Genomic DNA, 27,649 nt, shown 5'->3' with positions numbered 1-27,649 from the left:
CATTAAAAATACGTATTGAGCAAATTTTCTTGTTTTCAATGAGCATCTGTATTTTGTCTGTTCCTATCACGTCAATATTCTTTGCCTATATGGATATTTTAAAATGTATCTATTTTTTAACCCACAAAGTCTCCCTGTAAAAGGAAACAGGGTTTCCATTAGCTCTTTCCTATCAAAACATCCAACCACCTTAGCCCAGCCCTCACTCTCTTCCAAACACACCGTGGCTGTCTGTGAGCACTGTGTGATTACTCCCTTCACATGGTTTTGTGACCAAGCCTATTGACATGTTAGCCCTGTCTGCTTAGATTGAAATCTCTTAAAGTGGCAGGCCTGGTTTGATTATTTGCTCTGTTGAGCAAAACATACACTTGCAATTGACAAAGATATGTTTCAGACCTGCTTCCCCTTCCCAAAGGAATAAATCTAATACATGATTCGGACCACAATTAATGTGTACAACAGGGAATTTGGCTGGCATCTATATTATGAGGGAAAATAAGCACGAAAGCAGAGAGCTGCGTTCTGCTGACTTGATTTAAAAAAAAAAAAAAACTTTAATAGCCTAACTTCAAATTCACAGCCTCTAGCAATGTATAAAGGACTTTTAAATGTCAGCTCTGGTTTCAGATGATCTGAGGATGTCTTTTTCACTTAAAATAAACCCTGGTTTTAGATTATACACATTTCTTCTCAAAGAAATATGTGATCACTGAAGAAAATTAGCAATTTCTTCAAAAGGATAAAAATTGACTTATAATCCTACCATTTAGAGAGAACCACAAATAACAAATTATATATTTCCTTCTGATCTATATTTATAAGCACACATATGTGTACAATTATAACATGTGTTTAATATGTGTATATGTGAATAAATATCATGTTTTTCCAAAATTAGAATTGCAAGATTCTGAATCCTGCTTTTTCACTTCATAACCAGCATTTTCCTGTCATTAAATATTCTTTTTTTTTCTTTGAGGAAGATTAGCCCTGAGCTAACTGCTGCCAATTCTCCTCTTTTTGCTGAGGAAGACTGGCCCTGAGCTAATATCCGTGCCCATCTTCCTCTACTTCATGTGTGGGACAGTTGCCACAGCATGGCTTGACAAGCAGTACGTAGGTCTGCACCCAGGATCCAAACTGGTGAACCCCGGGCCACCAAAGCACAATGTGGGAACTTAATCGCTGCACCACTGGGCCAACCCTATCATTAAACACTCTTTGAACTCTGATTTTCAATGGCTGAATGATATTCCATTGTAAAGATATATCATACTTTACTAACAAATTTCCTTCTGTTCCCAGACAATGTCTTCATGCCTTCATGCTACTGTTTCCTCTTCCTGGACACACGGGATGCTCCCATTTCCCAGACTCCCTTGCAGTTTGGTTGGGATCATGTGACTGAGTTCCAGCCAATGGAATATGGGTGAAAGTGACTGGCCCTGGCCTTAAAACCAATCCATGTTATCCTCCCCCCCTCTCTTCTGCTGCAAGCAACTCTGGAAGCCACATGTTCCCAATGGCATGGCTATAATATGGAAGCAGCCTCCATCCTCGAGTCACCCACTGGAAGAGGAAAGAGAATCCAAGCAGCATCAGACTATAACCTGTGTGAAAAAAGCCTGTGTGTGTTACTGCACATAGCCCAGTGATGCCTCATGTAAATAAGTAAACGTAAGATCTGCAAGTTGTTCCCAACTTTCTATTACTCTAAGGACATAGCAACATTTTGGTTATTGCCAATTATGTCATTATCATAAGTAAGAAAGAAGCGTTAGGATTTTTTTCTATTTTTAAATAAGCAGACAGTTATTATTTTCTTCTTTATATTTTTGCATAATTTTATAGTTTTCTACAGAGAGCTACTTTTAAAACATAAGAAAGTGTGGAAAGAGACAGGCAGAATTGTCTGGAGGATGAGCCCTGAAGCTGAGGTTGTCTGGTGATGGACTGTCTGGAGCAAGGGCTCCGTCTTCCCCATGGGAGGGTCTGCACCCCAACCCAGTCCTGTGTTCCCCCAGCTTTATGAAGCCAGCTTTAAAAACTGTACTTAGGGGGCCGGCCTGGTGGTGCAGTGGTTGAGTTCTCATGTTCTGCTTTTCGGGGGCCCAGGGTTTGCTGGTTCAGATCCCAGGTGCGGACATGGCACTGCTTGGCAAGCCATGCTGTGGTAGGCGTCCCACGTATAAAATAGAGGAAGACGGGCACAGATGTTAGCTCAGGGCCAGTCTTCCTCAGCAAAAAGAGGAGGATTGGCAGTAGTTAGCTCAGGGCTAATCTTCCTCAAAAAAACAAACAAACAGACAAAAAACTGTACTTAGGAGCCGGCCCCGTGGCCGAGTGGTTAGGGTCATGTGCTCCGCTTGGGCGGCCCAGGGTTTCATAGGTTCAGATCTTGGGCTTGGACATGGCACCACTCATCAAGCCATGCTGAGGCGGCATCCCACATGCCACAACTAGAAGGACCCACAACTAAAAAAAAATATATGCAACTATGCACTGGGAGGATTTGGGGAGAAAAAGCAGGAAAGAAAAAAAAAAAAGATTGGCAACAGTTGTTAGTTAAAGTGCAAATCTAGGAAAAAAAAAAAACAAAACTGTTCCTAGATGCCAGGAGCCACATTTCTCAGATAACTGCTGTGCAGCCCGCACGTAATCGCAGACTCCTTGGAACCAAAGGTCTGTTCACGCCGGATGAAGCCCACTAGTTGACAAGCTTGACCCACACACACAACACTTCAGATCAGTGTCTCATTTTTTTGGTTAATCATCAGGGGTTTTTTACATTAATTTTTTTTTTTTTTTTTACCAAATAATATATTTGTGTGGATGAAAACGAAAGATTAAAAAAGGGAAGAGTTAAAACTCTCCTTCTGTCCCTCGGTCACCCAGTTCTCTTCCTCAGAGGCAATTAGTTTTGTTCCTTTTATATCCTTAGAGAGATTACAACTGATTATAAATTGAGCAGAACAACCAAAATAAATAACAAATGAGGTTCCTTCTCAATTAACTAAGGCATTCTTTGGTTTTTGAGATTAATACTTTTTAAAAATAAAAACACATGACGAAAAACTAATCTGCACAAACATGTCTAAAATGAAAAATACAAGTGCCCCTTACACACCACTTGCATTCTTAGACTTTCTCCCCGAGGACAAGCGGTTAGCAATTTCTTGTAATCGTACTCAAAACATGCTTATGTATATACCCCATAAAAATTAACAAATTAAATAGATGTATGGACATACCAAATACACATTTCTGACTCTTGCTTTTTTCACTCAATTGTATATCGTGCACATATTTCATAGCTGCATATACAGATAATTTTCCTTCTTTTGAAAGGATGAATCATAAAGAGTTTTCAGTCTTTTATTCGAAAATCTTCAGGTTGTTACTAGTTTGTTGCTATTACAATGTTCTTTTTCTTCCTACCATCTCTCCATTTCCCCCACAATGTTTTTCTAATGAGTGTCTGTGTGTGTGTGTGTGTGTGATGTGTATGTGTGTCTATTATAATTCTGCCACTATGAATGTTTGTAAGCCTAAATTTCCAATCAAGTGAATATTTTTTTCTTCTTGCTAAGAACAGGGGGATTTTCAAAAGAAATTGTCTATTGCCATCCTTTTTCAAAACATTTACACCTTCATCTTTAGGCATCATTTCCAAAAATTTCTAGGAAGACAAGTTCTTATGATTATTTTTGCTACAAGATCTAATAACACTGATGTAATAACATTTCTCTCCTTCTTGGATGTTTCATTTTATTCTAGTTTAGCTTGGTGATTTTGTGTTGAATTTGAATGAACATTTCTCCTCGGCATCTTCCCCCCAAAATGCCTTGATAGTGTGGAAACTACCTGAGCGTTATTTCAAAGTGACTAAGTATCATCTGATAATATTTGATAATGGATGAAATAATTGCTGTTGTGTAAGAACTGGATGAAAGAGGCTACATTTAAGAAGCTGACAAGATTGAATATAGAAGTGAATGCCTTCAGGAAGTTTTCATTTCAATCTAGATAAAATTAATTTAAGCACAAATAGAATCACAAGGATAAAAACTTAGCTTACTGTAGCTCCCACAAATAAATTTTGTACTTGACATCTGGATAAAGTTCAGAGGAAATTCAAGGACAAGTTTGACAACTACTCTTTTTTGCTTAAAAGTCTTTCATTTGTATTATAGTGGCATTAATCTTATAAATCTTCATTCTAAAGTGATATTTAAGATAATAGAAACTTTACATGATTTCAGCAGATTTTCATCAATTTCTAGATTGAAGTCTAAAGTAAATATATTTCAATCTTTTGAAAAACTGGATTGTTTCAGAAGAATATTTTATTGGAGAGAAATCTAATCGAGCAAAGGAAGGAGTTCATACTATTTTCCTCCAATAACTTAGTCACTTAGCATTTCAAAATATAACGGTAGGGAGTGCCAGTTCCAGTCACAGCTGAATAGCTCTTATTGAACTGCTCCTCCTGCATATAATAATATAAAACACCAGAAAAAATATTTTTTTAAAAAACACTTAAAAGTCTTTAAAAGCAGTGGAGAATGACAAATAGCAGGAAGATTCTGGAGGGCAGTCAACACCTGGAAGAAGGGAAAGATCACAGAGTGAGTTTCTCACATTTTATGGCCCTTAGCCTGAGACCGGCCCAGTCCGTACAGTGTGGGGTAGCGAAAACTCTGTTAGAAAGTACACAATATTTCTATCTTGAAGAGCTGGAGGTCAGAATTTGGGACGACCACATCCTTTGGAAAGTGAGGTGTGAAATCACAGAAAAGAGAGAGCTAGAGAGGAAGAAGCTCATATTCTGTGTTTAAACTGCGCATCACAAATAATTTCTGAATCATGCTTATTACGCAAGGCAAACTCACAGCAGTCCAAGACCAAAAAACCTGAACTCAGATTTGAGCTGCTATTACTGCCAGCAATATCACGTTGCAGTTTGAGTCTAACCATGTTCATTGCCCATTTGAAAAGAAAATCAATGTCACTGGAGGAACACAACAGAATCCAGAGTTTTCATAACATAATATTTATCACGTCCAGGTGGCACGCCAAAATTACCTGACAACCCGGAAATAAATAAACCAACCAACCAGGAAAACGATCCATTCTCTTAAGAGAAACAATCAATGGAGATTGACTCTGAGATTATCTAAATGTTGGAATAACCAAGCAATGCTTTAAAAGTAGCAATCATAACCATGCTTAATGAGTTAAAGGAAAATAGACCCATCATGATCTAAAGGTTAGGAAATATCAGTAAAGAAACAGAAAATACAAAAAAATTCTAGAACTGAAATGTACACTATCTATAATACAAAATTTACTAGACAGATTTAATAGCAGCATGAAGATGGGAGAGGAATTAGTAAACTTAAAGATAGTTCATTAGAAGTTATCCAATCTAAAATGCACAAAGAAAAAAGATTTGAAAACAATTAATAGAGCCACATGGGTATTTAGGACTATATGAAGGGGCCTAACATATTTGTAACTAGAGTCTCAGAAAGAGATGAGAAAGAAGATAATGGGGGAGACAAAAAATTTGAGGAAATTCCAGCTGAAAATTTCTCAAATTTGGTAAAAGACATAAATTTGCAAATTCAAGAAACAACAAATGTGAGGCAGGATGAATGATTACAATAATTTTTAAGTCTCTAGGTATATCATTACCAAACTATTGACAATCAAACAGAAAGGGAAAATATCGAAAGCAATTAGAGAAAAATGACACATTATATATCCAAGGCAATTAAATAATTGATGATTTCTCAACAGAAATAATGGAGGCCAGAAAACCATGTGTGGAACAACATCTCCATATTGTTTAAAGAAAAAAACTTTCAACTCAGAATCCTACGTCCAGCAAAAATATCTCTCAAGAATAAAATGAAGTAAAGATATTTTAAAATGAAACTAAGAGATTATATCGCCAATAGACCTGTACTAAAAAAAAAAAAATATTAAAGGAAAATCTTCAGGCTTAGGGAAAGGAGATCAGATGAAAACAGATCTTTGGAAATGAGTGAAGAACATTTTAATTTTTAAAAAATACACATCACATTGCTGGTTTCATTTTGTCATAAATGTAACACATTTTACAACTATAATGTGAAGGACAGGAGGTGTGTACCTCTTATGTGAAATGGTACAGTATTATCAGGCAAACAGTAAAAATTAAGGATATATATTGCAATCCATACAGCAACCACCAAAAAGATCACACAGAATAACAACAAACCAAAAGGCAAATTAAAATGAAATTCTAAAAAATATTTACATAATGTAAAAAAGGCAAAAGGAGAAATAGAAGAGGGAACAAAACAGATAAAGCATGGCAAAATGGAAAGTTAAACCGAACCAAATCAATAACTGCCTTCAATGTAAGTGTGCTAAGCACTACCTAGCAAATTAAAGTGTGGAGACTGTCAGAACAGACTTTCCAAAAAGTCCCAACTACATGCTGTCTGTAAGAGATGCTTTAATTAACCATAAATATGACTATAGGTTTATTTTAGATAAAGCTTAGCAAATAGTTTTCTAAAGTCCCTAAATTTCCCATCTAATTCTTCCCTAAAGTACTTCCCCCTTACTGTATTAATGTGCTATTCTTCAGCAGTAACTACTGCTCTCATATTTATGAATTCCCATAACCACACATCAAGAGAATAAAAGCGGCTATCTAAACAAACACATATTCAACATTCTTCCTAGAGCCCATAGGCGGAAAACAGTAGAAGATTGAAAATGTTCTCCCCGTTGTCTGGTTTCTAATGATTTCTGCAACAAGATGTGAACACAATTACAATATCCAGGAGAGGGAAGAATGTGCAAAATCAATCAACTGGTCTTCAAATAATATCTAGTTCAAGGAAGAAATTCCATTACAACTATTAAGGATGACGTGATCCTTCACTTAAATTCATCTAACAGATATTGAAAGGAAAGCAATTCATAATTAAGTAATTATATGGAATCCCTTGAAATGATAAAATGTGAATGTTCCACGCGGCCCTCGAACACTCAACATCTTGCTTTGTCATTGTTGGCTCTCCCTTTTTTTTTCATTTGGAAGAGATATATGTCTCTTAACTAACCAAGCTTTATGGCACATTTTAGATTAAAATTTTTTCGGAAGGCCTATTTAGTTTTTCACAGTACCAGAATACATTTACAAGATAACATTTTAATTTCCATCAAGTTTTCTTAAAATAATGTCAGTAGCACCAACGATTATAATCACAGCAGCATGCTTTAAGACCTAAAAGCGAATTTTTAAAATGTCAAATGTGATAATATGCAGAAAAAAAAAGAAAAAAAGAAAAATTCTTAACCATGAGGGTGATTGTAAATCATCATCCACTTACTTGACGAAGCCACTTTCTTCAGAAGACTCTCACTTCCTTCAGACGCCATCAGTTTGGTTACCACACACTGCCAAACAGGTAATTATAGATATTTATAGTAGTTGAACAAATAGAATCATAATTATATTTCATAATTTACATAGCTTATTTTATATAGCTATATCTATACCTATATCCATATCTATATCTATAAAATGTTCCTGACAGTTACAGAACTATTTTTCCTCTGAGAAACTGGAGGGTAGGGGTACATTCCACTCATGCTTCCCCTGTAATAGTTACACATACGAGACTTTCTGGTGGAAGATGGAAGGTGAGGGAGGATGGATCAAGAATCATTCCCAGGTTTTTTGATTTGGTATCTAAATTAAAGGTTGGGTCATTCCCAAGAATCAAACGGGGGAAAAGGGAAGAGTATGAACTCGGACATATTGATTTTTGATGTACAAATAGGCCGGTCTGGAGTTCAGATAAAATAATTGCAATGGGAAGGGCATTTGACCTACATAAGAGGTCACTGAAATCAGGAGCAGGGGTGTGATTATTTGGGAGAATGTGTGGACTCAGAGAAGAATGTCAAGGATAGAGCCCTGGGACACACCAACATCTAAGGGACAAGGGGAGAACAAGAAGTCGAAGAAGGTGACAGGGAAGAAAGTCAGGAAAATGGGGGGAAAGCGGAGAAAGTTGTGTTACTGAAACCAAAAGAAGAGAGACCATTAGGGAGGAGCGTCAAACGGAGCAGAATCAATATGTACTTTTCCAACATCATCTCATCAATGCTAAGCAAGGAAGGGTATTTCCACTCCTAGTTCAATAAATTGCTGGTATTTTTCATCTTTTTCATTTCAGGTCTTTTCAGGCTAATTTAAAAACTAACCTTTGGAATATGTATCACATACATACCTATGTATCAGTTTGCTGGGGCTGCTGTAAGAAATTCCCACAAACCTAGCGGCTTATAACAACAGAAATCTATTCTCTCACAGTTCTGGAGCCCAGAAATCTGAAGTCAAGGTGCTGGCAGGATGAGTTTCTTCTTAGGGGTTCGGAGAGAGAATCTGTTCTGTACCATTCTCTTAGCTTCCTCGGGTTGCCAGCAATCCTTGCTATCCCTCGGTTTGAGGGAGAGTAACTCCAATCTCTGCCTCAGTAGTCACGTGGCGTTCCTCTTGGGTGTCTGTGCCCAAGCCCAAATTTTCCTCTTCCGATAAGGATAATAGTCATTGGATTAATCCAGTATGACCTCATCTTAACATGATTAAATCTGCAAAAACAATATTTCCATATAGGGTTATATTCTGACATTCTGGATGGACATGAATTTTTGGAGTTTGCTATTCAACCTAGTACAACATCCTAAGAATATGATCACAAATGTACAGGTGCTATAGCAACTAGACTCTAGAAGGAGGGATAAATTTAAGAGATTAGAATGGTGCACAAAATAAATGAATTTTACATGGGCTTCTCTTGGAGGAGGTCATTGAGAGGACGTGACCTCTGGTTGACCCTCAAATTGGACCTGGGGAATCAGGGGCTCCTTACTCCCTCCCCTGTCCTTGGAAGGTATCTTCTGCCCACTGTTGCCATACTAGGAGCCACTTTAAGGATGCTGCCTCGAGAGAGCAATGTGTTGTTGAGACCATCTGGACTGTACAAGTGATTGAACAGTGTTCTATATAAACTTTAAAGATTCTGGAAGAAGGTATAGAGATCTAGTCTTGTGGCTGCCCAAGACAAGCCTCCTATGTAAATTTCCTTGCTTATTAAAACTGCCACCTACCAATTTGGAGCCGTCTGGGTCTTTCTCTGGTTTCTCCTTGACCTCTGTATAAGGTGGCCAGTTTCAAATTTCACCCCGGGAACTGCCAAGGTTGTGAACCAACAGCATCGAATTTTTTTGCATCTTAGTTTCCTTCTATTGTAATAAGAGCCCAAAGTAAGCTAAGACTCACTTTGCAGAAATCCTTCATACTCAATATTTTCATTTGGCATCACATCTGTCTATGAAACACCTCTCTGAATTGTTTCTATTAAGAAGAAATTAACATTTTTTCATACAGTGAAATACAGAATCAGAAAGCCTTCCCAACCCTTTGGGACCTGGTTTGACAAGGTTTCCACAGACAGGCAGATGGCTAAACTAATGGATGCTAAAATTCTGGAAGTAAGGAGAGGTGCAGCAAATGACCATGCATTTATTTAGGCAAAAGAACTTTTCTTCGTTATCATCAAATATTTACTGTGCACCATGGTCTGCGAGGCACCATTAGATATTAAGTGTATTTAAGCCTTAAGAACTTAAAAAAAAAGTTCTTTCCCTGGGGTGACATTGGGAGAAACAAAGAAATGTAGACAAACATAAAAGTAACATTTGGGCTCATCCTGACATTATTTTGAGCCGTCCAGTCAATTCAAGAAGTGATTCTAAGACATGATTCATGGGCGACCCTTCTTCATCACCCTTGCTTCCTCGACCCACAAGTCCCTGCCATTTGTGATACTTTTCCGGGTCCCCAAACCCGAACCAGACCTGGCTTAGCTGACCCCATGAACAAGCCCGCAGCGCCATCGGGCATCCTTGCGAGTCCTACACACGCTGCGGCCCCACTGCTCTCCTCTCTGGGTCCGACGCTGCCACAGAAGCGGCAGTACCAGGATGCTTTCCACATGGGCTCCAAAGTCGATATGGTTTTCCATAATCCACCATATCACTGTAAAGAGAGGACAAATATGTATTTCAAAGGCCGTATCTTTGAAATCTGCCTTTCAAACACTGGATGGCATTTTTAAGAGGAAAAGTAAGCCATGTTGTAGCATCCACAGCTCTTTGTGAAACGAAAGTTTCAGGACTGTTGCTACAGATGAAACTTTGTTTGACAGGTTGTTTCCGGATGGGAACCAGAACCAGGATCTTAGAATTCTGACGTTCTTATTACTCTGAACGCCAAACAGAAACAAGTGTCCGAAGTTTGGCTGGAGCGCTTATCTTTTGCTGGAAGATTTTCTGCCTCCAGGTTGGGATAACGAGTGGGCCCGCGCGATAACGCCGGCCTCAGCGGTACCCGGCTTCTCTCCGCGTCCCGCCGCGGGGTCGCGGGCCGGGGCAGGAGGAGCGCGGCGCGCGGAGTTTTCGGTTTCCACTTTTCCTCCGCAGGCCTCTCCCACTTCCTTTCCCACCGGTCCCCGCCCGCCCGCCAACTCCGGGGGCCGCACCTCCGCAGGGGCTCGGCCGTCCCCCGCAGGGTCCCATCTGCTTCCTCCGGGGACCAAAAGGAGGCGAATTCCTGCGAGTCCCAGGAGTGCCAAGAGTGCGCAGCTAGACGGGAAATTGCAAAAGTCCTCCCCTCTGCCCTCCCCCGCGGCTTTCCCGTAACTCCCGCCCCTCGGCGCTCGCCCCGCAGCTGATTCATAGCCGGGCGCGGGGCCGCCTCTGCACGTCCACACCCGCGTCCGCATCCGCGGGCGCCGCGTCGCCAAGGACTCGGCCCGGCTCGCGGAGCCCGCCGCCGCACGGTGAGTACCCCTGCCGCCCGCCCGGCCCACGCCCCCGCGCCCCGCGTCCCCCGCAGCCTCCCCGCCCGCGCGCCCTCGCGCCGCCCGCCCTCGGTGGCTCTTCCGACGCGCGGAGCCGGCGCGGCGCGGGGAGAAGGGCACAGCGATGCAGCCCGCCGCCCGCCTCCCCTGCGCCGCGCCGCCTGTGCCCCGCGTTCGTGCTGGCTCGGGCTTCCATCGCTCGGAGATGGTGCTTTGAGGGGTCCCCGCCTCTGGCCCGCCTACCTGGTGCGTGACGCTCAAGGTGTCATTCTTTCCAGAGCGCACACTGCTCGGTCCACCGCGACGTTTCCTACTCTGCTTTTGCGTTCAGTATCCATCGTCTGGTTCGCAAGTAGTGGGGGAATGTTCGCTGAGTTGAAACTTCCATTTGGTCCTCTTTTGCCTCTCTCCCAACACACTGCCGTGGGCGTTCATTGCTGCCCTCAACCTCCCCCTGCGCACCCTGAACTGCCACCTGGCAGAGTGAGTCCTCTCGGAGCTGGTGATATCCCTCCATCCTGTCTGTTTTTGCACCTAGAAGTGGGAGGCGCTCACACACAGGTGGAGCGAGGACATCGCGGTGATGCGGTAGTCTTGGGAGGACGCCCACCTTCTTCAGCCGCATGGACCGAAGTAGCACGGATTGGCAGGTTGGGCAGCTACAGCCAAGCATTTGTAACTGCTGCCGCCACCACCCTTTGTAGACAAACCTGGGCACAGAGGGGTCAGGAACTTGTCCAAGACCATGGGAGCTCGTAGTAGTGGCGCTGAGAGCATGGAGCCCAGGGCTTTGCTCCTGACACAGTGAGTCCTTTCTTGACAGTTCTTGGCCTGTCCTTCATCGGCCTACCCATCCATCCATCCTGTCCCCTGCCATGTGGTAGGAGCCACAATGCTAGGTGCCACTGAGAAAGGCCACTTGGTAACCTTCAAGCTTGAAGACGCTTTGTGAACAAGCTAATTCTCCAGCTCAAGAGGAGTGAATGTGGGGTCGATGTAGGCAGAGGTTTCGGTAGAATGGAATGCAGTATATTTAATTTGAGGTGGAGGGAAAGAAGCCTTGGGTCTTATTGCCACATCTAATACTGACTTTGGAACTCGGGTCAAGTTCCTTATCACGTCAGCCTCAGTTTCCAAACAATGGTTCATACTATGGACCAGGCACCATTCTAAGTATCTTACCTGTGCTAGTTCATTTAAGTTTCACCCATGAAGTAGGTAGTCATCTTGTCATTCTCATTTTATCAGTGATGAAACTGAGGCCCAGAGAAGTTAAGTGACTTGTCTGTGGTCACACAGCTAGCAGGTGACAGAGTCAGGATTTGGCCTTGGAATTTGGCTTATAGGCACTATGTATGTCAAACTCTAGGACCGTTTTTGCAGTGGCCCTGGGGGTGGTGCTTCATTATTGTTCTGCTTTCACTCTCTCCTGCACTGCTTTAAAATGCACTGAGATCCTTGAGGCTGAAGAGCCCCAGTCATAGTAGGCAGGGGTTCCCAAACTTAGCTGGGCTTCAGAATCATTCTTGCAGCTTTTCAAAGCACTGGACTCCAATTTAAGCTACCTATTCAGAATCTTCAGGGCATGCTTAGTTTTGCATCTCCCCTGGTAGCATTTCGGTACTGTTAGAATGCCTCCAGTGACAGGGCACTCACCACCTAACATTTCATTGCTGGACAGAGCTAATTCTCAGAGGTAGCTTGCTTCCTTTTGGCTTACATCTTGGTCCTAGTTCTGTCTCTTGTTGTCCCAGCAAAGGAATCTAAGCCTTTTGTGTCAAAGGCCACCTTGAGAGAAAAGGACTGGTCCTAGGTGTACAACGGGAACTCGAACCACTTTGGGGATAACACTTACTTACACACTCGGTCTCTTTCCTTCTATCCCTTTCTTTAACCTGAAAGACCAGGAACACCTTCACGGGTGCACGGAGGTGATCCAGAGTCCCTGATGTTTCTTATAACCCTTTTGTCCTGAAAAAGGAACTAAATCAGGAAAACTATTGTGGTTTTGAAAGAGGAATCAGTGGTAATGTGAGTTGACAAGAAGGAGTGTGTGTTTCCCTTGTGGGACTGGGCTGGGGCGTTGCTGGCGTGGATAGAAGGAAATCAAAGGTAATGTCATCTTGCTCACTTACAGGAACAGTGAGCCCCGGCTGTCCTCTCCCTGGAGGAGGAAGTCCTCCTTGCTTTAAAAAAATATATGTGAAATGGGCAAAAATAAAGCAAATAGAATATTGTGAGAAGCACCCCTCCTAGCTGCAGGAGGAGACAGTTACTTTTCCAGCAGCTGTGTTCTTGGTTTCACAGTCTTCTTTTTCTTCTCATTTTAGTTCTACTCGTTTTTCAGCATTTATTTACTCCAGGTAGTCTGTATTTTATTTTTATGTTTTAAAAATAATACAAATAATAAGTGAAGACATTCTCATTCAAACAACAGAAAAGTCTATGGAATGAGAAGTAGCATTGTCGCACCTACTCCCACTCAGAAAAGGGGAGTGGAGTTTGGTAAATAGCATTCCAGGATTTTTTCCTTTTCTATACATGTGCATAATATGTATCTATATGTATGTTTTAATATATGTATAAGATCTTACTATATATCATGTAGCTTACTTTTTCCCTCCCATATCTTAGAGGTCTTTCCATGTCTATTTTGTTAATGGCTACATGTTATTCTAAAGAAGCAATATGATTTATCCATTCTTTCTCTTGTCATGGACATTTGGTTTGTTTAAAATTATTCAGCATTAGCTCAGTGCTTCAGTGAAATTGTGCATTCATCTCTGTGCTTCCGCCTGAGTATTTCCATGGAATAGAATCTTGGAGGGTTGTTCTTGGGTCAAAGGATTCGTCCGTTTTTCAACTGGATAGATACAACCCTTCAAATTGCATCACTGTCCACACCCCAGGTACTCATTTAAACTCAGTGGATAAGAATCTGTTTCCCTCATCCTTCTAACATCAGCCGTTATCTCCTTTTGTTTTTTAACTTGAATTTTCAAATCTGGTAGATGAGTAAAACCCAATAAGGCATTTTAATTTGCATTTTGCTGATTACTGCTGCAATTTAATATCTCTAATTATTTATGGGTCGTATGTGTCTTCTGTGAATTCACTGTTCCTTTCTTTTGCTCAGTTTTCTATTGCGTTGCCTTTTGTTTTTCTTGTTTATTGAAGAAGCTCTCTGCCTATTCAGGACCTTAATCCTTTGTCTGTTATAGAAGATGAAAATATTTCTTCTAGTGCAATGCTTTGTTTTGGTGGTGGTGGTAAAATGCATAATGGTGCTCTAGTGGTGAAGATTGGGCCCTCTCACCCCCACAGCTCAGGTTCATTTCTGGTCAGGAAACCACACCGCCCGTCTGGCGGTCGTCATACTCTAGTGGCTGCGTGTTGCTGTGATGCTGAAAGCTGCGGCACCAGTATTTCAATACCAGCAGAGTCACCCATGGTGACAGGTTTCAGGGGAGCTTCCAGACTAAACAGACTAGGAGGAAGGACCTGGCCACCCACTTTGGAAAAAACTGGCCATGAAAACCATATGAATAGCAGTGAAGCCTTGTCTGATACAGAGCTGGAAGGTGAGAGGATGGCACACAAAGACTGGGCAGGGTTCCCGCTCTGCTGTCCACAGGGTTGCTAGGAGTCTCCACAGCACTAACCACAACAAAAATACATAATATAAAATTTACCATTTTAGCCATTTTTAAGTATACAGCTCAGTGTTATTAAGTACATTCATATTATTGTGCAGCCATCACCACCATCTGTCTCCAAAACTCCTTTCATTTTGCAAAATTGAAACTCTGTACCCGTTAAATGGTAACCACCTCCTTTCCACCTCTCCCCCGCCCCCGGCCCCCACCCTTCTACTCTCTGGCTTTATGAATTAACTCTTCCAGGTACCTTACAAATGGAGGAATCATACACTGTTTGTCCTTTTGCAGATGGCTTATTTCACTTAGCAAAACGTCCTCCAGCCTCATCCATGTTGTAGCAGGTGTCAGAATTTTCTTCCTTTTTAAGACTGCATAATATTCTGCTGTAGGAATATACCGCCTTTTGCTTATCCATTCATAATACTTTTGTTTCAAACTATCTTTTGCTGCACAGAAGTTTTAAGTGTTTATGTAATCAGATCCGCAGTCTCATGATTTCTGTGCTTCGTCTAGTTTAAGAAGGTCTTTTTTCACCTAAAAGTTATTTTGAAAATTATCTTATTTTCTTCTAATACTTTCATTATTTTGGTTTTTATATTTAGCTCTTTAAAATACCAGATTTTTATATAAGGTGAAACGTAAGGATGTAACTTAATTTTTTTCTGAAGTTTTAGGCAATTAACCCAACACCATTTATTTAATCATCCATCTTTTTTTCCAACTCATTTGAAATTCTGTTTTTATAGTCAAATAAATTCCTATTTATATCATAGTCTGTTTCAGGATTCTATTGTTTCATTTATCTTTTTTGTCTTTTTTTATGCTAGTACCACCTTGTGTTAAATGCTACAGCTTTATACTATGTTTTTACATCTAGTAGTATATATTCATACTTTTTTTCAAAAAAAAATTTTAGAGATGATTCTTGTACATTTTCTCTTTTATATAAACTTTACAAATAGCTTGTCAAGTTTAATAAAACCCTGTAGAAGTTTTTCTTAAGATTTTTTGGAGTTTATCATTGTTAATAATTTTTTATGCCTTCCTGTGTGTTCTAGCATGAGCCCCCAGCGTGGAGGGGGCAGTGTAATGTGGTAAAATGCTGCCCTTTGGGGAGCGATTCACCTGGTTTCAAGTTCTAGATTAACTATGTCCACCTATGTCAAAGTTACTTTTTAACCTTTCTTACCCTGAATTTCCTCATCGGTGTATGAGAACGATAATAGCGTCTCTTTCATAGGGCTGTTGTGAGGATTCAATTAATAAATGCACGTAAGTCACTTAGCAAGGCGCCTGCAGAGAGTTAGCATCCAGCACATGCAAGCTGGGATCGTTCTCATCCTCACCTTCATATCCTCCTATGGGCTTTGCAGAATGCCTCATCATAGAAGGAACCAGTAAATTTTTTCCATTATGTATCGATAGTATCCCAGGAGACAAAAATATATAGTCTTTCACGGGTATTTAAAATTATGCTGGTAGTGATAGTATTGCCTAAGAGGATAAATGTGATTGACAGGACTTGTAAATTGCTTTCTTTTAATATTATCTGCTAAAGAACTAAACTACAGTCGCGTTGTTTCCTTCCTTCCTCCCTTCCTTCTTTTCCTCTTTTTCTTTTTAAAGGAAAGAAGGTTAGTGAGAGCATTAAATATAATACCAAATTACATTCTTAGATCTGAAATCATTGAGGCAGTTAACTATCTGGATTGCTTAAAACTGTGGAATGAAGATGAAGATGGCCACATAAAATATATCCAGTCTGAGTATGAAATGTAGAGTCAACTGAAAGAAAAGCCACACTTACAAATGTCTTAGCAAACAGAAAAATGTAAGACATATGCAACACTTGGAAAATGTAAAATAAAGAGAACTCTTGGAAAACATGGAATGAAGTGCCACAGTATGTGCCAAGTCTTGAGAAGATGAAATCAATAGAACTCTGCTCTTATGTGAGTCAATTTTCACTCATCATGTTGTGTCTTGGTCACCTCTCTCTATTCCCTGTCTTCCTAACGGGGGACTTTGAGCAAGTTAACTTCACATTCTTTAATGTACCTGGGTGTTAAAAGGGGATGGCACTATGTTTTTCTACCTGAAACTTTGGTTGCTGTCTATATTTGGAAATGCATCATTAAAGTGTCTACAGTGTCTCAGGACCTCAGAGATCACATTTTTTCTACAGAAACACGTGACACCCTCATAGACTGATCCAGTATCTAAAAACTGCCAACCCCTTTTCAGGTCTGTTTGACAGCTGTAGGCTTTCAACTAGTTTAACCCTGTTGGGGTATATGGTTCAAGTGTGGAGATGATGGAATTACCAGTATTTATGCAAGACCAAACCCAGTATCTGTAAAACACACACGCACGCGTAAAGAATGCTTTCTGTTGCAGAATTACGTAACTTGAGAGTTAAACATAATTTCTCTCATCCTGCCCACCTCCCTTACCCCATCCCTGCTGTAAATGTATAACTGTTAGTAGTTGGCTCTGTCTTTTTGGACCAGTTTGGATCCTTTAAATAGAAGATAGGCAGGCAGAAACACATGTGCAAGAGATTTTCGGGAGAAAGCACTTGTGAAGGATAAAGGCAAAAGGGAGCAAAAGTAGGCAGAGACAGCCTCCAAACCCACTGCATGTCTGACACCTGTGAAAGGGAACAGGGAAGTAGGAAGGTTGGGAAGGAAGAGCTCCCAGCCGCAGTGCAGTTCTGAGAATTTGTCAGCCAAGGATGGGGAGACTGATCAAAGGTTGCCCATTAGAGGAGTCCCATGCTGGCTGGAGAAGTCTTGCCCTGGTCATTGGCTGTGAGCAGCCTGGAGGGACTGTGGGCTTGGATGGGAATGTGCAGCCAATCTGAAGGTGCAGCAGTGGAAGCTGTCAGTGACCCATGCTCCCTCAGGAGGTTCTTTTGAAGGGAGCTCTGAGAGGCACAGCTGCAAGGTTGCCACACTTCTCTTCCAGACGTGGTTTTCTGCAATACTATTCTGAAACTTGCTTTTCCATTCAACGTTGTTTGGACATTCTTCCATGTTGGCACTTGACTCTATTTCATTCTTTTTAACAGTTTCATAGTATTTCTTTGTAGAAATGCACCATAATTAAATTTTCTACTTTCTTGTGTGTGTGTAAGGAAGATTGTTGCTGAGCAAACATCTGTAACAGTCTTCCTGTATTTTATGTGGGATGCCACCACAGTGTGGCTTGATGAGCGGTGCTAGGTCAATGCCCAGGATCCAAACCTGTGAACCCTGGGCCACCAAGGCAGAGTGCATGAACTTAACCACTCTGCCACTGGGCTCGCCCCTCTGCTTTCTTTCGATATATATTTAGATCGCTTTTGGGTTTTTTTCCTCAGTATAAACAATGCTGTAATGAATATTCTTTAAAAAATATATTTTTGTACATATACACAAACATTCTCTCACACACACATACTATTTCTAGAACAAAATTCTAGAACTAGTTTTTCTGAATCAAAGGTAATGTGTACTAAAATTTTAATAGAATTGTCAAATTGACCTCGATAAAGTTGTACTTTTTGACCATCAGTGAGTAATAATGCCTGTTTCTTCAAACTCTTACCAATGCTATGTTTCAAGACCTTTACCAATCGAACACCACAGACCCACATGGAGACATACACAATTACTGTTTTAATTTGCACTTATTTAATTATTAGTGGTAGTGTCCAGCTTTTCTTTTTTCTCTTTTGGCTATTGATATTTCCTTCTTTTTTGTGCATTACATATTCATGTTTTTGCCAGTTTTTCTACAGGGTTACTTATCTTTTTGTTATTGATTTCTAAGAGCTCTTTATATATTAGGGGTAGTGACTCTTTGCCATAAGTATTGAAACTATTGTTCTCAGTTTGTTGGTCCAATTATAGCACCAAAATTTTTTAAATGTTCATTTAATTTTAATGGTCCTATTTCTTGCATATATATCTTTGATCTTCTGGAATTTATTTTGTTGAAGAGAATGAAGCAATAGCAATAATGAGAAAATTAACATTAATTGGATTTACTATGTGTATGTTCTCATAGTCTCATTTAATCCTCAGGCCAGTCCTACAAGGTAGGTTATTTATTCTTATTTTACAGAAGAGGAAAATGAAGCCTAGCTGGGTTAAGTAATTTGTCTGTGGTCATAACGTTATTAAGTGACAGAGTAGTGATTTGACCCTAAGCAACCTTATGTCAGAGCCCATGTACTTAATTCTTACAGCTTCCTTTTCCCACAGATATCTGGGCTATTGTTCCAGCATCATTTTGGGGAATAATCTACCTTTTCTTAAATGATTTGAAATATCACCTTTAGCATATTAAATCCTACATATTCCTTGGGTCCAGAATATTCCTTGGATCCAGGTTTTCCATTCCTTTCTTTGGCTTCACTTGCCACTTAGAGACTCAGGTTTAATCCTAGCTGGTGTCACAAGTTCCAAGAACTTTTAACTGAACATTGCTGAAAAAAGAAAATCAGGTGTCCATGAGCCACTTCAGTCCCATGAATCAGGATTGACCTTACAAAACGTAACTGGTGGGCTTAAAGGGAGGGGAAGAAGTGCTCGAACCTTTCGAAGGGGCTCCCAAAGACAAATGGCACTGCTCTCAAAAAGGAAATAGAGATAGCCAAATGCGAGGGATGTGGGGAACCTCCAAGAAGTGGCATGCAACGCTTTGTGCTGTAACACAGAGCTCTCTCACAAGGTGCGGAGCCCAGCACACGTCCTGGATGAAGAGCTTCTTTCTTTAAAATAGGATTTGCATATGACATCATATGGCACCCAGCCAGTCGGGAAGAGTTTGGCAACACACCCACGTTCTTGGGAAGCAAATGATGATCATGCTGCTTCTCCTGGGGATTATTTGTGGTGGGGAAACTTCCCAGGAATAAATATTTCGGTAATGACAGAACACGAATTGCTGGTGAAGAAGGGCAGACTTATACCCGCCTCAAAAGCTGTGTTTTATTACACATGTAGTATTTTATCCTGAGGGACATTCAAAGGCATCCTCATTTCACTAACAGACAAGATTTGAATGAGAAGTTCTCTGAAATGAATGGGTAGTTTTTCTTTTCTTTCCTTCCTTTATTCCCCCCAGAGAAGGAATGCCAACGAAAGACTATGAATTAGGCAATAGTTGGCAGCAGAAAAAGTAGAAAGGCCTGAAAAGGAATCTATTTTAATTAAAATAAAATTGAAAGCAAAGAAGAGAGAATGTGAGAAAATTGGTAGAAGTTTTTATTCCTTTACCAGCTATCTACTGGGTCGCATCTATGTTCTTGGACTGAGACAGTGGGGAATAAGATCCAGACCCATCCTTAAGCAGCTCCTGGTCTAGGTGGGAATGCTGGAGATCTGAAAAATAGAAATATAAAGAACAGATCTGGGAAAGGACCAAGTACTCCTTGGATGAGGCACGAAGGTACTTTTTCCTGTCTGAATTCCTGACTTCCTTTTCTTACTGGAAATTGGAAGTGGCAATGCGCCTCACTGATAGCTGATGAGAGAGAAAGGCTGTTGAATGAATGAGAGGGCTGAGTGGCCTTTTCCACATCAGAAGCAGAGCTGCCAGGGAAGAACCAATCCCCGGCTTGGAGCGCCCTGAGCACCGGTGGGGCGGAAGTACGGAGCAGCTGGTCGATGCTGAAGGAGCTCACCAGCCCGTCCAAACACACAGCCCTTCCCTTTGACATGATGCAGGAAAGCCTGGCCTAATCCTGAATTTTCATTTTGATCTGCATAAGGGGGCATAGTATAGAGTGTGGAGCACCCCAGAGCTCCAAGCTCGGATCTCTCTCCTGTCCCTACTTCCTCTTGGCGATCATGCAGTGATTTAAATACTGTGTGTATGCACCAAGGATGCCTGAAATTTATACCGGCAGCCAGGACCCCTCCCACGAACTCCAAACTGTGTGTCCAGCCAGCTACTTAATCTCTCCATTTGGATATCAAATAAGTATCTCATATTTAACGTGTCGCAGATCAAGCCCTTGACATAGCCCACCAAAGCTGTTCTGCTTCTCCATTAATGCTAATTCCATTCTTCCAGGGGCTCAGCCCCAAATTCTTGGAGCCATCCATGATGTCTCACTTTGTCACTATCTCCATGTCCTGCCAGCTCTATCTTTAAAATCTCTCTCCAATTCCACCCCTGTTCACCACTCCCACTGCCATCACCCTGGTCTAAGCCAGTGTCACTCCCCCCTGGACCATTGCTGTAACTCCTGACTGCTCTCCCTCCTGCCCTTCTTGCCTCCTTCAGGCTCTTCTCCTTCCAGGGCCCTTCCTGTTCAGTGTAAGTTAGACCATGAACTCCTCCGCTTAAAGTTCTCCAGTGGCTTCCATCTTGCTCAGAGCAGAAGCCAAAGTTTGGGAAATATTTCCCCATCTGTTCTCCCTCTCTGCGCGCCCTCTGATTTCATGTCCTGTCACTCAGCTCCTTGCTCGCTCCAACACCTGGGTCCTCATTGTTCCTTGAATGTGCCAAGCACTCTCCCCTCTCAAGATGTTTGCACAGTTCACTCCCTCACCTCCAGGTTTTTCACTGTTAGTCAGGGTCCCACCAGGAAACAGCCTGCTCTCAGAATAGGATTTGTGTCTGAGGTGTGGAGGGGGGACCACCTGCGTTGTGCAGTCAGTTCCTGGCTTGGAAGCAGCTGGCTCAGAGCTCTTGGTGTCTGTGTTTTGTCAGTGTCAGGCTCTGTGCTGTCAGGAGAACTGTTCCTGCGGCATATCCCGAAAGGGGCTCCACCGGGGTCTCTGGCATGTTCTTGTGGCTGCTGACTCTCGTTCTCCATGTTGATGAACTTTATTGACTTACCAGAAGGTTTTCAGACAACAGCTAGGACTCGTAGTCCTTCTGCAAGTGGTCCTGAGGTGGTCAGGCCTGAAACGTCAGGATCGCTGGCAGTTGTCCGGTCACAGCGCTGGAAATAATAACCGCTTTGCTCGTATGCAGGAGCCATGTCACGGTTGCTTACTTGCCCAGCGTGCATAAAACCATGCATGTCAAACCTGATGAAAATAAAAGCAGTGAATCTGACTGGCTGCCCCAGCTAACCTCCTCAGACTCATACCTGGATGTGTGTGAGATGGTGGGGGAAGGGCAGGGCTTCCAGACAAGACCATTCTGGTGATTCGCAAGGACTTACCCGTGATACCCAAACCGTAGAAATGCGTCCTTTGTAAATACTCATATTTTTAAATTTTGTTATATAAAAACTTTTATTCTTTAATTTCTGGTTACCCTTAATTGGTAGGTGGCTTTGAACTTTTAGTTTTAAGTTCCTCTGTCCCCATGACTTGTTTAATTTTTGTGACATGTGAAATATTTGATTTACTTGAACTCTAAATTTTTGGAAATGTTTTAAATGGCCCTTTCATCAGGAGAATATGAAGCAGCATGCATATCATCCCCTGCATCATCTGCTTTTGAATTTATGGAGGGCCAGCTCCCGTGGCCCAGAGGTTAAGTTTGGCATGCTCTGCTTCGGGGGTCCAAATTTGCTTCCCGGGAGTGGACCTCTACCACTTATCAGTTGCCATGCTGTGGTGGAGACTCACGTACAAAAAAGAGGAAGATTGGCAACAGATGTTAGCTCAGGGCAAATCTTCCTCAGCAAAAAATTAATAAATTGATGGGATGAGATTTCCTTACAGTGGTGGCACCTTGCATTCCTCGAGTGATGTCAATCTAAGGAAGGTGGGATCGTGCACGCAGACTGGGATTGGAAGGATATTTAAGCTGCATAGTGAGTGTCAGACACTTCACTATGGCATTTTCTTTCCTTCCCTTTGGTTCTGAGCAGAAACTCTTTTCTCTTGAATCAGTTTCCCCCTGGCTTAGATATCTAGTTGTATTAGGAACCAATGTGAAGTTCTAAGTAGGGATTTTAGAGAAGTATGAATGACCGGTTTGCCAAAAATAGAAGTTGCAGAAAGCAGTGCTTAAAGGAATATGAACAAAAGCTGTCATTTGCAGACTTTTGCTTCTGCTTCCAATTGGTCTCCCCTGTGGGCAGGTTTGACCACCCTCGAGTAATTTAATGGGATGGTTTACTGTCTTCGTGGTAGTTTCCATTTACTCTTAAAGTACCATTTTAAAAAGATAAATAGAGGGTGTGGATAGTGAAAATGGGTGACCTGGTTCACTGAATTTCCAGCTTTTGATGCTGTCCCGGTAGCTAGACAGAGGCAAAAATTGACTTTGAAGTGTTTCATTGCTTCTCTTTGTGATGAGTCAGAATTTGAAGTAGAAAAGTGAAATTTAATGCTTCCCCTGACTAACATGTTTATTGTTAAATTAAGAACTTATTAGCCTTCTTGAGGTCATCCAGGCTCATTCTTTGTGCCCTCACATGGTCCCGTGGTCATAGGACCTGATGAATCAGTGAAGTTGGCCTGTAATTTATAGCTATGTCAAGGAGAACCAGAAATGATTTTGAACAATGAAGCATTGCCCATCTCCTTCGGTAGAGTGTGCTCATTTTTCCTAGGTGAAATTTTAATGAGGGAGACAGGGAAGAGTGGAGATGACTCCCCTAGAAGCAATTAATTGAAATTTAGCTCTTTTGAGACTGGCATTTGTTCTCCTTTTAATCAGAGTCTGTTTTTTCATATTTACCTTTTGTTTCTCTGCTTTACATTTCTTTACCAACCTTTGCTTGGTTTGAGGAAACGATGGATCAGTTATCTATTGCCACAAAGCTTCAGTGGCCCACAGCAGTAAGTGTTTATTGCTCCTACATCTGGGATCAGCTGTTCATGGCTGGGGCGTGGCCAGCCGCTGGCTGATCTAGGCTGGCCCCAGCTGGAGCAGCTGAGGTGACTCAGCTCTGCCTCCTGTGTTGCTCATTTTCCTCCTGTGTGACTGTGTGTGCAGTGGGCAACCCAGAAGTGCTCTTTTCATGCCAAAGGTGGAAACACAAAAGAACAAACAGAAATAAACGGGTTTTCTTGAGGTCTAGGCTCCGAACTGGCACACTATCACTTCTGTGTCATTTATGGGCCAAAGCAAGTCACTTGGAGTGATGAAATATACTCTTCTTATTTCTGGGGAGGGGACTGCAAAGTCACGTGACAAGAGGTGTGGCTATGGAAAGGAGATAAGAATAGGAGCCTTTAATGCTGTTATATACCACAGTTGGTTCAAAGCACCTGCTCAGAGCTAAAATTAAATAAAATTTCCTCTCTTTGTGATTTATCTTTTTCAGAAAACCAGAACCTATGGCTCTCTTTGCCTTCTTTCAGACAATATTACTCTTGGTGTCGCTGTCCTTGAGAACTTGCCAGAGTGAAGGTAAGAAGTGGGAAGAACATAAAGAAAAAAATCACAAAGAAAAAAATGAGGTAAATGGTGCTTTGGAGAAAAGTTGCACAATTCTTTTCTTCTTTGGAAATGAGTTGGAGCTGATGTGTAGCTCATTCCATCACCTGGAATTGGTGAGTAGCAATGGTTACCTTGGTTTTAACCTTCCTGATCTTGATGGCTCATTTTAATAAGCTGCAACCTAGCCCTGATTTCCTGGTCAATACCCTGGTCATAAGAGTACTTGCAAGGGGAACTAATCCCAAAGTACTTCATGATCTGTTTATTGAACTTGGCCATCCCAGAGGAGTTCCTTCTGCACCTTGCTGGGTAGAGATGGATTACACCAGACCACTGTTGGCCGCCATGTTAGAACAAGTTGGGATGTCCCTCAGTTATGCTCATTGAGAAGCTATTAACTGCAAGGAATATGCTAAGTGCCAAAATGCTGTTTATGGATAAAGAAATAGTATTTCACACTTAGCTACTGCCCCAGTGTGAGGATTTTGAGATAAATCAACTTTGTAAATAAAGTCAATAAGAATCCAACACCTCTAAAATGTTTATGGATACTTTATGACTTGGGAACCAGTTTGAAGGTTGGTTCTTAGACTTGAGAGAGTTTCTGTTGGTTTATAAAGTTTCTGTGGCTTTCACCTGTATGTTACAAAGCTTTACATTTTCCCTTTCTCTGCTTATTCTTCTTAGAGAGTGTAGGCATGTGCTCTTAATAATTACTCACACACTTCCTGTCCATGGATTCATGAAAATGTCGTTTGCAAGAAATGTCCATAGAATTTTTGTTTTCCCTTAAAATTCCATGAAAAGATGTTTGGAATAAAAAGGAGATTTTGTTTCCATAACAGCTCAGTTCTCTGTTTGATGTTCTTTAGGTCTGGGTTCGTTCCTTTTTGGCCCAGGGTACATGTGAAAATGCCACTTTTATGGCTTCTTAAAAATCAGAGTTTTATTCTTGGTTTCTTCCATAATCTGGAACTGAAACGTCTCTCTCTTATTTGCTAAAATCTAGGCATGACACCCCTGGGCTGTCTGGGCAGTCTTTCCCATAAGCATGTTTAGGCCCAGCCAAAGCTCCTGATTGCCAGACAGACACAGGCCCCGACCCCAGGCTCTCCAGAAAATCCCAAACATTTGACTCCAAGCTTTTGGAACAGCTCATTTCCCTGGTAAAGGCTCGTTACTGATCCAGCAACTATTTGCTGTGTGTCTTCTACTTGTAAGACACTCTGCTGTCTGAGCAAGCTCTGCTGCTCCCCATTTCAGCTTCTTTTATTTAGATCAGACATGCATTTACCTGTTTGTCTCTCCACCAATCCTTGTTTCAGCTTCCAGCTTTCTCAGTCAAGCATGCCTGCTTTGCTGAGTAATCCTGTCCTTGTTGTCACCTGCACTGTTTGGATTTCTTGTCTCAGTTTCTTGTCTCAATTTCTGCTGCATTTGACCAAGTACCTACTAAACCTCCACTCGTAATAGTGGGCCTCCCGCTGGATCTCCCAACCCAGCTCAGATCTGAGACTCCATTTCAGATGATGTTGCTTCTACCAACCAATGAGACAGCCAGGGCTCACTTCCGTTTAGCCCTGGGCTCACGTCTCCATCAGCCCAAGATCATGACTATAGCATTTGGATGTATTTTCTTCCAGGCTCTTGTGTGTATGTATGTACAGACACAGATAGAGATGTAGATTTTTTTTTTTTTTACAGAAGTGAAATTATACTGTATATACTAGAAGTATTTATACTATATATACTTATTAAAGTATGTAAATTATATATGCTTGAAGTATAAATTATATATCTTTATTAAAGTATATTTTATATAAGGTGTATATATTATATATAGTGTAAGTATATATACTGGGAAATTATACTATATATATATTTTAAAGTATACTATATTTTATATTATATATTAATGTATAGTATATTATACTATAAATGTGTATTAAAGCATACACATATAGGTAAATTAAAGTACATACAGGTAAGGTATGTATACTTTACTATATAGTTATTAAAACAATACAGCATCTGATGAGAGGTTTTTGTATTATTATTGAGCTTATAATAGTTTACAACATTGTGAAATTTCAGTTGTACATTATTTGTTAGCCATTCACCCCTTCACCCTTTGTGCCCACTCCACCCCCCCCCCATTCCCCCTGGAAACCACTAAATACTTGTCTTTGTCCGTGTGTTTATCTTCCACATATGAGTGGAATCATGCAGTGTTTCTCTTTCGCTATCTGGCTTATTTCGCTTGACATAATACCCTTGATAAGAGTTTTTACCTTTGCTGTTAACTGTTCTTCTAGAAATAACATTATATTTAATGGCTACCTGGTGTCCCATCTTATGAATGGACCCTGGTTTATTTCCATAAGTAGTGTTGGGCAGACAGAGAAACTGGGTGGGGAAAGCGGGAGGTGAGTGTGCATAAATCCAGGTCTGTCTGATTCCCAGGCCCTTGTGGCCACACTCCAGTGCAGCCTTGTAAATAGAGAGCTGGGCCGGGGTCCAAGAGCCCTGGATCCTGGTCCGGTTGTGTGTTCTTCGGAAAGCTGCTTCCCTTTTTTTAACCTCAGTTTCCTCATCTGAAAAATAATGGGATTTATCTCTCTGACTTTACCTTGGCATTTCCCACTATTTCCCAAGAAAGTCCTAGATGGCTTTTGACCAAATTATTTCTGACTGATGTCTCACTAATGCCTGAGACACTTGATACCTGGTGGGACCCTGACTAACAGTGAAAAACCTGGAGGTGAGGGAGCGAACTGATCCACGCTACAAATTGGGGGAACTTTGAAAACATTTTGTTAGGTGAAAGAAGCCAGATACAAAGGTCACATACTTGCTGATAGCGTATGTCATATAAAGAGTTCCCCTTTTGTCTAAAGGATCGTGCGGAAGCTTTCTAGAATTTCCAGAGATAAAGTTGACACTGGTAGTTGACTCATTCATTCAGCAGTCAGTCACTGAGTGATTAAGTGTCTATACTGTGACAGGTGAGTTATTGGTCTTGGTATTACTGAGCTGAGTAAGGCTTAGTCCCACCCTTGTTTACCTCACAGTCACAGAACAGACAATTTCAGCACACTGTGATCAGTGCTCGAAGGCTTGGAAAGCAGCCACGGGGAGAAGAGAATGCCAGGAAGGACAGCCGAGGGGCTAGTGAGGAGTTGCCTGTCAGGCCCTTGAGACCTCATAGAGATCCTGGATCTCTGTAAGTTCAGAGAACGTCTGCTGTGGGTGAGATGTTTTGCCAAGTGCTGGGGACAAGAGTCCATTCAAAGATGCCTAAGCCTCTACCTCTGTCATCCAGGAGACCTGCATCTGGAGTGAGACTGACGGCAACAGTCTACCGTAGAGGCAGAAGGCACTGAGGGCTGGGCAGGACCGCCTGATTTGGCATGCACCCCGCTTTCTCTGGTACTCTTGGCTCCACAATTAATCAAAATATTTCTCCCCTATTCTGCAAGGGATCTACTTTTCCATCTTTCTACGCCATCTTCTAGTTCACTTACATCTTAGGCTTGGAAGACTCATCAAGCTGACATGGGTTTAGGGGGAGGGTGAATAGCATTTGTTGTCTTTAACTAAAGAATTGAGAAATTTTATTCGCAAAGGAGATAAAATCTCAACCAAATAATGATATAAACTGATCACCATGTTTTGGGCTTTGGTGGTTCAAGAGTTCCAGCTTACTTCATTTAC

At 41.4% G+C, this 27,649-nt stretch overlaps 1 protein-coding gene and 1 long non-coding RNA gene across 21 annotated transcripts in view; one reads left to right on the top strand and one right to left on the bottom strand.

Annotated features, from left to right (window-relative positions):
• LOC139077832 (uncharacterized) overlaps positions 1-10,750 on the bottom strand; it is a 216,045-nt gene extending 205,295 nt beyond the window's left edge. For 5 of the 6 annotated variants that reach the window (XR_011530368.1, XR_011530370.1, XR_011530369.1 and 2 more), the window contains exons 1-4: positions 10,614-10,750; positions 9,931-10,111; positions 8,301-8,661; positions 7,395-7,461 (exon numbers count right to left, since the gene is read on the bottom strand). This is a non-coding gene — a long non-coding RNA (uncharacterized lncRNA). Of the gene's footprint in view, positions 1-3,357; positions 4,608-7,394; positions 7,462-8,300; positions 8,662-9,930; positions 10,112-10,613 lie in introns of those variants that run through there. The other variant, XR_011530372.1, reaches the window with a different exon arrangement.
• A 19-nt stretch (positions 10,751-10,769) lies between these two features.
• Positions 10,770-27,649, top strand: part of OSMR (oncostatin M receptor) — a 60,871-nt gene continuing 43,991 nt past the window's right edge. For 2 of the 15 annotated variants that reach the window (XM_070586953.1, XM_070586952.1), the window contains exons 1-3: positions 10,785-10,913; positions 11,473-11,738; positions 23,820-23,905. In XM_070586953.1, coding sequence (XP_070443054.1) covers positions 11,680-11,738; positions 23,820-23,905 — 145 coding nt within the window. In that variant the 5' untranslated portion in view covers positions 10,785-10,913; positions 11,473-11,679. Of the gene's footprint in view, positions 10,914-11,472; positions 11,739-23,819; positions 24,049-27,649 lie in introns of those variants that run through there. The other 13 variants (XM_070586955.1, XM_008526728.2, XM_070586954.1 and 10 more) reach the window with 9 other exon arrangements.

Source organism: Equus przewalskii, chromosome 20, assembly GCF_037783145.1.
Source record: "Equus przewalskii isolate Varuska chromosome 20, EquPr2, whole genome shotgun sequence".
NCBI lineage: Eukaryota > Metazoa > Chordata > Mammalia > Perissodactyla > Equidae > Equus > Equus przewalskii.
The sequence above is the reverse complement of the archived record's forward strand: the minus strand, read 5'-3'. Positions and strand labels throughout refer to the sequence as shown.